General features: G+C 35.6%; 1 protein-coding gene across 1 annotated transcript in view; it reads left to right on the top strand.

The window, feature by feature from the left end:
- The window catches only part of PAH (phenylalanine hydroxylase), a 44,390-nt gene extending 34,562 nt beyond the window's left edge, over nt 1-9,828 (top strand). Inside the window, exons 6-13 of the mRNA XM_081957399.1 lie at nt 574-770; nt 961-1,096; nt 1,571-1,640; nt 2,521-2,577; nt 4,186-4,281; nt 5,809-5,942; nt 6,710-6,825; nt 8,274-9,828. Of these exons, the coding sequence (XP_081813525.1) occupies nt 574-770; nt 961-1,096; nt 1,571-1,640; nt 2,521-2,577; nt 4,186-4,281; nt 5,809-5,942; nt 6,710-6,825; nt 8,274-8,317 (850 nt within the window). The 3' untranslated portion in view covers nt 8,318-9,828. The remainder of the gene's footprint in view (nt 1-573; nt 771-960; nt 1,097-1,570; nt 1,641-2,520; nt 2,578-4,185; nt 4,282-5,808; nt 5,943-6,709; nt 6,826-8,273) is intronic.
- Nucleotides 9,829-12,237: the final 2,409 nt, after the last annotated feature.

Genomic DNA, 12,237 nt, shown 5'->3' with positions numbered 1-12,237 from the left:
GCTTAAATGTACAATGGAAGAATCAAAGGACATGTGTATGAACACACTGTAGCAAAAAGTTCATCATAATGTTTATCGTATTTTTTGGAGTATAAGATGCACCAAGATTTTGAAGAGGCAAATTTTTTAAAAAAGTTTTTGCACTCTGCAGACCTCCCCAAAACGGCCCATTTTTGGTCAAAAAATGAGCATGCATAGCCTCCTGAGGGTTGGGGGGGACAAAAATGAGGAAAAAACAGCCCGTTTTTTGCTCATTTCTGCTTCCCCAGCCCCCAGGAGTACTCTGGAAGCCTCCTAAAGGCTATGCATGGCCATTTTGGTGAAGGGGTTGGGATTTCGGGAGGCCAAAAATGCTGTATTCAGTGTATAAGTCGCACCCAGATTTTCACCCTGTTTTTTGAGGGAAAAAGGTGCGTCTTATACTCTGAAAAACAAGGTACTTTTCCTGCCTAATCTCTAAAGATCTGCCACAGCCCATCAGATCTTATGAACTGCATTTCTGATACTGATGTTGATAAAATAGGAATGTATTTTCTATAGTTCAAGCAGTTTTTTTTAAAACTTCCCTTTCAGTGGGCAAACTATACCCAGGGTGACTTACACTGAGGAAGAGAAGAAGACATGGGGGATAGTCTTTAGGGAGCTGAAGACTCTCTACCCTACCCATGCTTGCTATGAACACAATCATGTGTTTCCACTCCTGGAAAAATATTGTGGCTATCAAGAGGATAACATTCCCCAGCTTGAAGATGTCTCAAACTTTTTGAGAAGTAAGTAAATACTGGTTGAAAAGCCAACATAAATGTGGCTTGTGTATCAGAAGCAATCAAACTGCAATTCTGTCCATATGTGTCTAGAAGTAAGTAACTCAATGATTTCTGAAAGGATGTTGAACTCAACTTTAGGACATAGCTAAATCTGAAGTCAGATGGTCATCTAGAACTTTTCTGCTCTTTCAAGGCTGCACTGGATTTCGCTTACGGCCCGTGGCTGGTCTTCTTTCATCTCGAGATTTTTTGGGTGGCTTGGCTTTTAGAGTATTTCATTCTACGCAGTACATTCGCCATTCATCAAAACCAATGTATACACCTGAACCGTACGTATTTCATCCTGTAAAGTATTATGTATTACGCTTGGAAACCTGGAATAATATGCATGATCAAAGGGGAAGTGGACCAAGACAGTACAGAATTGTGCATAAAACTTTATAGAACATGCATGAATATTTTTCAGAGACTATTGATTTTTATTTAGCGATCATGAATAAGGAAGAAAGGGAAGGAAGCCATGGTAGGGAAGGGTTAATTCTATCTGATTACACATATATACATTTAGCAAGGTAAATCAGGTAATCTGGTACATTCCAGATACTGTATCTTTGGCCAAAATTCTTGCAATCTTTTGGTTTTTGGCTGGCTAAGCTTGAAAAAAGTCCAAAACATCTGTAGCAAATCAGATTGTTTCTCCCAGCAGTAGTTTATTGAAATAACAGGATTCTTCCAATGTATTTGTCCCTCTCAGAAGCCCATCTTAGCTGAATGTTTTCATACTGATTTATATTTTCTTTTAGTGATGTTTGCCATGAACTCTTAGGACACGTCCCTCTGTTTGCTGACCCTAGTTTTGCTCAGTTTTCTCAAGTAAGTAAATGTTAATGTTAACAGTTGACTAGCGGGAGGTTGACACAGGCAGGGGATAACCTATTATCTCCAGGGGTGGTATTCACTTACCTTCCCTACTGGTTCGTAAATGTGAGAGAGCATGCATGCATTCAACCTTCCATGCATCCGCTTTTTGCAACAAAAGGGCCTAAATGGGATGCCATAGAGCTGGGGCGGGTGGGTGAGGCCACCTGCAATTTCTGCTACTGGTTCGGGTGAACTGGTCCAGACTGGTAGAATACAACCTCTAATTATCTCTCCAAGGAATCCAGAAAGCTTTGAAAAACCTGACTTTGGTTCCCAGGCCTAAGGTTGATGCTTATTACTTGTCTTTTGCTTTGCTTGAGTAACTGAGTAACTTGTCTTTCAGTCCTAGTTAGAGTCAGGAAATTTTCCTGATGCTTAAAAATAATTTTTTTAGAGGACCTGCTGAGATCATAAAGATGATTTTATTTGAAGTTGAGATTCAGTAGCATTTTGAAATCTACAGTTGATAACTTTAAATATATTGAACTGTCCAATCATATTTTAGCCTACATTAAAACTGTTAGGGCTTATTTTAAAGGGGGGAAGTTGCTAACATGGAAGTGAAGGCACACCCATTTTATGCATGTTATATACACGCACTTTTATTTTTCCTCTACACGTTACATATATAACAATATATGTAATCCCCTCTGTTGGAAAGAAAAAGATTTTACAAGCAGAAAAGAGGAATGTTTTCTTGATAGTTTCTCTCCCTATTGTTTCATTTTCAGATTTTAAAAAAAGTTGTGTGTGAGTCTGTGTGTGTGTTTGTGTGCAGGGATTGTGTAGATGAGAATAAAAATAAGAAAATGAAAATGTTTTGCTTTTACAGGAGATTGGGTTGGCTTCTCTGGGAGCTCCAGATGATTATATTGAGAAACTTGCAACGGTCAGTGTTGAATTCTGATAATAGCTTCAGTCATATCCCGTAATTAATATGGAGTGAAAGTTCTTGGCTGGTTGGTGTCAGAATTATCTTGAAACTCTTCCTTGAAAAATAATTCATTTTTACATGATACATTACATTATATTAATATTGCTAATCATTCAAAAGTCATTAACTATTGTAGTACTTTTATAAGCTTGAAATGTTTACCAAAAGATTATAACCATTAATACATTGGCATTTTATATACAGTGAAACAAACCATAGCATTTTTGAAGGTTAGTTATATGCAAAGAGTCAGGTTCCTACCCAAATAAACAACTAACCATTATTAATATATATATATATATATATATATATATATATATGTGTGTGTGTGTGTGTGTGTGTGTGTGTGTGTGTGTGTTTGTGTTACAACCCCTGGTATGACTAATATACAGCCCGGGTTCTAATCCCAGTAAGGGTATGGCTAGCTGATGAGAGCTAATTAGCTCGAAATAGATCTATCCTAGTCTCCCTTTATTTATTTATCAGTACAATTACAACATATATATATATATATATGTGTGTGTGTGTGTGTGTGTGTGTGTGTGTGTGTACATATACATATACATACACACACACACACATATCTTTGTGTGTGTGTGTGTGTGTGTGTATGTTCCAGCATAACTTTGGAATGTGTTAGGTACTGGTGCGATCAAGCACTAGCAATGAACCCCAGGTCGAGGTTATAACAGAGCAACCCTGTAAAGTATACGCAGCGTGCGATAGATAAAGCAACCACACTGAATAATGGATAGTAAAGTAACAAAATAAACTTTACTTTTTGAAGAATATAGCAAAATCCATAAACACAGCCAAAAAGTCATACACAGAAATAACAGTCCAATACTACCAAGATAACTTGGATACAAGTAGCAAATAACTTACACACAGTAAGTAATAGCAACAGTAGTAACAGTTAGACAGCAGTTATCATACATCAATCAAGAGAGAGAGAGAGAGAGAGAGCAACAACATCAGCTGCAATTTAAATGCTGTAATCTACTAATTAGCAGAGCTCCTCTCTTAAAGATACATAACATGCCTTGTGCAATATATTGTCTACCCAACTTGTTGGTTACACCCTAACAGAATGCCTGAGCAATTTCAGCCAAATTTGGTACACAGATGACTTACTCTCTGGAAAAAAATACTGTAAGACACCCCTAACACCCCTATCTTCTGTTAAGATACAGCCTGTTGTGCTTTAAAATGGCTTCTACTGTACTGCCGTAAAAAGGCTTCTACTGTACAGTACAGTGGAGTTACCATGGTAGCAGCTTCACAGTATTTCACAAGGGGGCTCCCTCTGATAAGGGGGAAAATCCAACATTAGAAATTTCATTTGGTCTGGACATTTTCCCCCTATAAATAAATACCCGGGCAACACTGAGTTATCAGCTAGTTTATAATAAAATCATCAAGAAAGTATCCATTCATAGAACACAATTTTCATTAATATAAATCATTTTCTTTCTTTTAATTTATTTCATCGCCCTGTTTCAGCATCATCAGAAACTCTTTAGGCAACAGTAACAATAACTCTGCACCTTATTTTATTTTCAGGTTTACTGGTTCACTGTGGAATTTGGCCTCTGTAAAGAAGGCAATGCAGTTAAGGCCTATGGGGCTGGACTGTTGTCATCATATGGTGAACTGCAAGTATGAATTCATGATTTCTGCAAATGAAGTTGATGAAACGTTCTGCAAAATAAAATTTGGCATGGTGATGTTCATGTAGCTTTGTTTCAAATGCAACCCAGTTTAAATTTGGTAGCCTTTTTCTGGTTTCCTATTGTCTTCTTGGTCCTTGAAAGGCTAATTCTCCAAATGTTCAAATATAAGATATTCTGTTTCTTGGGGGAAAAAAGTTATTGTGATATCAGTGCGCAAGCCACATCTTTACTTCCCATCTTGAAGAAAAGGAATGTTCCAGAACAGACTAGTCATCAACCTGGAAGCCAACTTCTCCTTAATTCTGAGTAGTATGAGTGTCTGGTACAGACTTGCACCCTCAATATGGACAAGCCCAAATTCATGGAGATATGTTGTCCTAGAAAAAAATAATTAAATAAACAGATCATGTACTGCTGTCTCTTCTTCCTTTCCCTAATGCCTTCTGGAAAAGAAAGATACCATTCTGTGCAGGTCTTCTCCAACCCTTTCAAAATTAAAAAGAAGAAGAGAAAGGTATAAGTAACAAGTTGGGTGGCTATATTCACTGATTCATTCATTCAATCAATCAATAAACTATGACTGTTCAGAAATAATACCAGAGTGCTACTTATGAACTATTGGGTTCATGTGAAGGAGAAAACATGAGGATCTCAGTCTATATGGTGTGCCTAAAATAAATTTGACAAAAGAATCAAGAGGAATTCAATGTTCATTACCATCTTTTTTAGATAGGTTCTCAGTCTATGCCACCACTGTTGAGTAGAAATGAGATTGTCATACATTTTCATAGATCTGTTAGAAAAAGAAACAGAATTAGGACACACTAGTTGTGAAACTATGTTGTTACCTAATCCAGGAATTCCTCGGTCCTATTGAATTGGGTGGGTTCTTCTGTGGCTATGCTGGTAGTCGGAAAGAACTGGCCAGAAGTGATTGGAGTAAAGATGCCAAACTGGTGTTTTCAGATGTATTGGAATACAATCTCCATTATTACCAGCCAATTTATCCAATATCTTGCTAACTTTAACCTTAATGGCAGTTTTACTCCAATCCCATCCAGATGTTGTTATAGAATGCTGTTGTGAGAAGGTGGATCTTTTTTTTTTTTTTTAGCATATGAAGGCATCAATAAATCCAGAATATAACCCTTGTTAATTAAAATATTAAACAATACTATAAGAAAAAAAATTGAGTCTGTTCAACCTTTTAAATGGAATATCCCTGTTTGGAGTTGCATCCCATAATTTCATTCTGTAAAGACATTCCAACATGGGTGTGTGTTTCCTCCCCCCCCCCAGCGTTTTTATGAATTCTGAGGTTATGACGATGCAAGCTCTCAGACAATTTATTGTATTTCTACATTCTTAAGACATTTCCATTGACTACAATGCAATGACACTCCACACTCATGTTCAATACTGGAAATAATGATTAGACCTTACTAAGCTTAAACAGTGGCAGCAACAATAATTTTTATTTAAAATTTCAAACCATTCTATCCTTTTCCTTTAGTACTCTCTGTCAAATAAACCCATCACTGAACCCCTCATCTTGGAAAAGACTGCAGTTCAAAAATATCCAGTTACTGAATTCCAGCCTATTTACTATGTAGCTGAAAGTTTTGAAGACGCAAAACAGAAGTTAAGGTAGGATCTGCTTAGAGTACTATCAAAACCATAGTTTTACTGCCAGCTACCTTAGAAATCTTTAATTTGGAAGAGGGATTATAAAGTGTCAGAGTTTGTTGCATAAATTCAAATCCAGAAACACACACAGATAACTGATGCAGTAGGATTCATTAACTTCTTTATATACATAAGAATAGATGAATAAATGTACAATAACAACAGGTGGTTCTTTTAAGTAAACACAAGACAGGAGAGTTACAGGCAAACACAAGAAGTTTGTTTCATTTTAGCAGACAAGCCCAGACAGACTGCTAGTTTACTTCTCAGAGCGGCAGACTGCTTAAGTTTCTGTTTCAATTCCCTGCAGAGACTCAGATCTGTTTAAGCTCCCATTGGCTTAGTTGCTATGCCTATTCATTGGCTGACCTTGTTCCCATGTCTCTCCCAGTCATGAACGTTTTAACATAAAGTTATTAATAAAAGCTCACCTGTGAGATAAATGATTTTCCAGAGGGATACACAGCAAGAGAAAGGTGAGAATTTGAGACTGCAGGAAATACATGAAAGAGCAAAAACAGTCCCATATCAAAGGAAAGACATAGCTTACACTCCATCTCTAAGACATGCATAATAGTTTTTATTTATTGCACAAGATCTCAGCTTTATCGTTCATCTTTCCATTTCAAACAAATCATAAAACTTACAGTTCCTAGCTGTAAAGAATGACATTTCACCAAAAAACCTGAACATATTGCTGCCTTTAAATGTTTGCTTTGCATTTACAGAAAATATGCCTCAACGATTTCACGTCCATTTTCAGTCCGTTATAATCCATATACTGAAAGAATTGAGGTTTTGGACAATATCAAACAATTAAAGAATTTAGCCGATGCCATTGGCAGTAAGTACTTAATTTCAGAACTTTGGATGGGTTTGCTTGGATGCCAACCAAGAATCTTTTATATGTGTGTTTTGCCTTTTCATTTTATTCAACCAACGGTTCCTTGTGTACAAAGAAATGGATGTTTGACTTTCGCTACATTTTGAAACTTCAAGCACCATATGAGATAGACGGACTCAAGTATCATGATTTCCAAGTTCATAACAAACTGAAAAATGTATTTTAAAATTCCAATTCTAGTAGCATATTTAAAATAAACATTTTTGTGGTTAGATTGCAATGACAGATGTATTCATTTTCTCCTGGAATTCAGATGAGTTTCATAACAAATGCATTTATTTCCGTTTATCAGCCTCAACAACATCTTTTTAATAGTTTCCTATTAAAGATCCAAAGATCTAAAAAGTATTTACTAATGGTTGTTGGTGCACAAAAAGATTCTTGTGTGAGTCGGAGCTTCTATGTTGTATGGAATCTATAGACACTAAATTAACAGTTGTAGCACAGTAGATCATCTCATTGTTTTTCTTCTTCATAAGTCATTCAATGCATTTCCTACAAACACATATATAGATAGTCCTGGACATATGACCACAACTGAGCCCAGAATTTATGTTGCTAAGTGAGAAATTTCTTAAGTGGATTTTGGCCCATTCTATGACTTTTCTTGCCACAGTTGTTAAGTGAATCATTGCAGTTGTTAAATTGAGTAACACAGTTATTAAGTGAATCTGGCTTCCCCATTGACTTTGCTTGTCAGAAGGTCTCCAAAGGAGATCACGTGACCCTGAAACATCGCAACCGTCCTAAATATGAACCAGTTGCCAAGCTTCTGAATTTTGAGCATGTGACCCTAAGGATGCTTCAACTGTCGTAAATGTGAAAAACGGCCATAAGTCACTTTTTTCAATGCTGTTGTAACTTTGAACCAGTGGTCGGTTCCGGATCCCATTGCAACCAGTATGCTGCAATGGGGCCGAGCATCCTCCATGTGCATGCACATGTGTACCTAGCGCCCGCGATGCTCCAGCTGCTCGGTGGAGCATCGCACAGGCGTCGTACGCTCTGTACGTGAAAGCCCCGATCAGCTCAGATACAGGTAAGGAGGGTGGGCAGGCGGGTGGGCCCTCCAGAGCACTGAACCGGAAGGGTACCTGGTGCTCCCAGTAGGTACTGGTATGCCTGTACCAGGGCGTACCGGTCGTATCCCACCACTGCTTTGAACTGACAGTAAATGAACTGTTGTACGTCGAGAACAGCCATGCATTCTCCCCATAAGATTGTACTATGTTTTTTTTTATTTGCCCAGTAATCTCTGCATCATTATCTCTATTGACAGGAGAAATTGTGGATAGCTTCATATGCGCTGCCTTGTAGAAAAAGTTAATATGCAGATGTAACAAATATAGAGCAAAGTAAAACTTTTATTTTTCGTGATTTCTTTGCAGATGAAATGGAACTTCTTCGCAATGCTCTCCAGAAGATCAAGTGAAAGAGAGACTTCTGGGCTTGTCTTGCTTGTTATTTTTTCTTTTAACTAAGTCAGTTGGCCCATAATTAACATATAATGCAGAAAAGAAACAAAATCTAATATATAATATGTTTATATACTATATCTACAGATAAATCCCTCTCCATATTTGGATATGATCGTATAAATCTATACAAAATTATTATAAATAATCTAGCTAGGAACTAGGCGTTTCAAACATGATTTCTATTTGATAGTGTTGGAAAAACAAAATGCAGAAAAATAGTAGAAAAGCTAAGCTTACTCAATTCATCTTTTATACAGTATAAGAGCTATGCATTTTTGAAGTGCATTTAATCAAGTGATTTTATTCTTTCCAATCCAATATATATTGTGAAGGTGATCAAGACTCTATAAACAGCGCAACTCTCTGAAAATGTTATGGAAGAGGACAAAAGTTGGTGTAGGAGAAGAAATGGCAGAAGAAAGAGTGAAATTGAAAGTGGTTGCATAAGGTCAAGGTTGCACAAAACATCCCTCTGCACATTTTAAAAAAAAATTCCAATGGATCTCTGGAAAGAATTTAGGAAGCTACATTGTATCCATACAATGAAGTCTTTTGAAGTCTTTATTAATTTTACTTTTAGTTTCTTACAGTGCTAATTATCTATGAATCAGATGTGAAGATTATATTGATCTTAGATATCAAATATAATTGTATAACAATACCTAACATGTTAAAGATAAATATTTTAAATTGATCAACTGGGATGGATGTAAAGTTCCATAGGTAACCTATTGGGGATAATGGTGACATGCAAAAGTCCAGCATGCTGTGCAAATATTTTTTCCCCTTCAATACTCATATCCCACCCATAACTCTGTCCCAGTTTACATATTCTACTGATGTATTTTTGCTGGTAGAACCATTTCACTGGCAGAATATTTCTTTGCTGCATATGTCTGCAAATTCATGGTTTGCAGGGGAAAATCCAATTTTTACTGCTACCTTTAAATATATATAGATTATTTACAATGATCATCTGAAGAAGAATGTACATTGATACCCTTATTCAAATGATTCAAATACATTTAAGTTCTTTTTTGCTAGCTAATATGTAGAAAAAATAACCCAAATGTTGATCATATTTTTCTTAAACCAATATTTAAAATGTATAATTATTTCAATACATACAATATCTTTGGGGGTTGTTTTGCATGGAACCTAATGGTTTTCATAATAGTTATTCTTTAAAATTAATATATTCATTACAATTGACTTATATTTTAAATTCATTTTCAGTGAAATTTTGATGGTTCATGTTAAAGTAGGAATGGATGTAACTGAGTTAATAAAAAGATTTGTTAAAGTATATGTATACGTGGTTTTTATGATGGAATATAATCTGGTAGACCACAAGTGAAGGAAAGGCTTTGTTGTGAACTAGGTTGATGTTACTGGAAAATGGGATTTTCTATTTGCATTATATATATGATATGAAAAAATAAATCATGAAGATGAGCTGAATAAATACATGAGAAGCCACGTGATTTTCATTTCATATGATTCAACTAATGATCTAATTAACATTTTAAATCAACGCAGTCTGCAGCCTTTACTTTCTTTATATGGGATTAAGTTTAATTGGATATTTAAGATTTCATTGCTTGGTACCAATATGAAAAGCAATTGCTAGCCTCTTCATAAGGACTCTTTCAGCTCATAAAACATTGCTTAACATGGCTGAATTATGTCCATGTTTTCCAAGATAGTGGCAAAAAAGAGCAAATTAATTAAGATTGGATGTTCTCCTTAATTATAATGGTCACTAAAGCTCAGAGGTATCTGGAAAAAAAACACCTGGGATTAGGTCTGTTGTAATGCTAGCCAACAAAGGCATGAATACACATATAAAATTCAAAACATAATTACTTAATACTTTAATCCCTATTGAGAAAAATGACTAATTCACATTTTATGAGACAGACTTATATTCCTTGTAAATTCCTGAAGCAACGTTTGTTCAGTATACAACAAACCAATTTCTTTCAAAAGGGGAAATTTATACCTTTATTTATTTTAACAATATTTTAAAATCTGTCTCCCATCTCTCTCATAGAGAAATTCTTAGAATTCTTCTTCTATTTTCTGGGATTTTCTTGAAAATGCTTTTCTCAATAAAAATGCAATTAATTGAACTAATGTTTAAAACTCCAACTAGTATTATAAATATCCAATAAAATCATAAATGTGCTTATATATTATTTGATTAACATTTTTATTATGATTATATTCCACTACTAAATTATAGCACTATCACCTATCAGTTACACTCTTGAAATTTTGCTGATAAATTTTTTATATTGTTATTACTATGTTACTTAAACCAATTAGATCCCTTTAGTTCTCCTGAATTTTCAAGTAAATAACAATGTAAACAAAATAACAAGTATCAACATAAATATTTATTTTCCTTCTAAAATACTTTTAGAAATAACATTTCTATTTCCCATAAAATAGTTAATATATGTCAACTTTTAAAAAGTATGGCACATTAATATATGCATACTATATATTATAGTTTAAATTACATTTTATTCATATTTAAATTAAATTGCATTCAAATCAAGGATTTAATAAGAAAAAAAATTAACAGCCCTCCTCAGAACCAGGTTTCTGTACTAACTTGAAGAAATTGTGCTTCACAGTGATTATACAGAGACACACAAACACATTTATTGCCTCTTGAATGAAAACTAACCGGAGAAGCAAATAATAAATACCAAAGAGCACTAAACCAATTTAATCCATCTGCGTGGATTCAGCTGTCAATGAGCATTTTTTCAGTACCAAGGACAGCACCGCTGTGACGCTACGAATTTTATGATTGCCAATATAGAGCGAAGGATAAAGGATTGGAATTGAAGTGTTTCAGTCTTGAGCAACGGAGTCTTAAGGAGGCTCTTCGGTACCTTAAACACGTGTTTGGGATCCGTGGTGTAGGTGAAATAAAACTTACTTTATGTTCATAGGCTTTGCAAAAACCGTACAAGTGTTGTTTACATTTAAGAGTTTATTCCTTGAAGGGTTTCAAGTAAGATTCTCTTCCTGCAATGTGACAAGTCTGCATTGATTTTCTCCGTGATATCTTTGTATTTATTTGCCAAGACAATATCAAAGAATTGGGCATCTCTCACCCACATTATCCCTCTCCATGTAAATAACAGACGAAGGGTGTTTTTAAAAAATCAAAAACGACAGGGGCTGAGAGTAGTAAATGAAATGACATAAGAAAATAGGTGTTGTCGAGAAAGAGGTGGAGGGATCACATTTATTAAGGAGTCCATTAATTCAATTGATTTTAAGATGCCCTTAATAATACAACTTGTAGATGTCTTTGACAGAAAGTCAAAAAAACAGAAACCACGTCTGATTCCATTTCATTTGCTTGATACTAAATTCGAATTATTTTACGCTGCAAATCTTTCTCAGAGCCTTTTTGAGCCAAGTTGCTTCCCTGATGCCACCATCTACCTTGTGGTCAAGCCCACTGAATTCCGTGGAATTCCTACCAAATAAACGGAAGAACCACACACTTAAACGTCGCCTTTATCCATAAACCCCGATAAAGAAGCACAAGGGCTGCGTTCCTATTATCTGCTTTTTCACATAAATTCTACGATGCTCTGAATCGTACGGTAGAAGATCAAATAATGTTATCTAGGTTTCCCTACAACGTCGGAACTACAAACAATTTAATTCCAGGCAAACCCAGAGTGCGGTGAGAATGCGACTGAGTAGGCTTCTTACCCACTGCGGCAGGTCAGTTTAATTGACAGCCAACTTGTACCGGAACAGGGGGTGGGGGATGAGTGATATTCACACAATCAGAAGAAAACCGTTTACATGTTTTGAGCCTAAGCATTCTGAGGACAGCTAT

This window comes from Natrix helvetica (assembly GCF_964273705.1).
Source record: "Natrix helvetica genome assembly, chromosome: 6".
In the NCBI taxonomy this organism is placed as follows: Eukaryota; Metazoa; Chordata; class Lepidosauria; order Squamata; family Natricidae; genus Natrix; species Natrix helvetica.
This window is presented reverse-complemented; position numbering and strand designations above follow the sequence as displayed.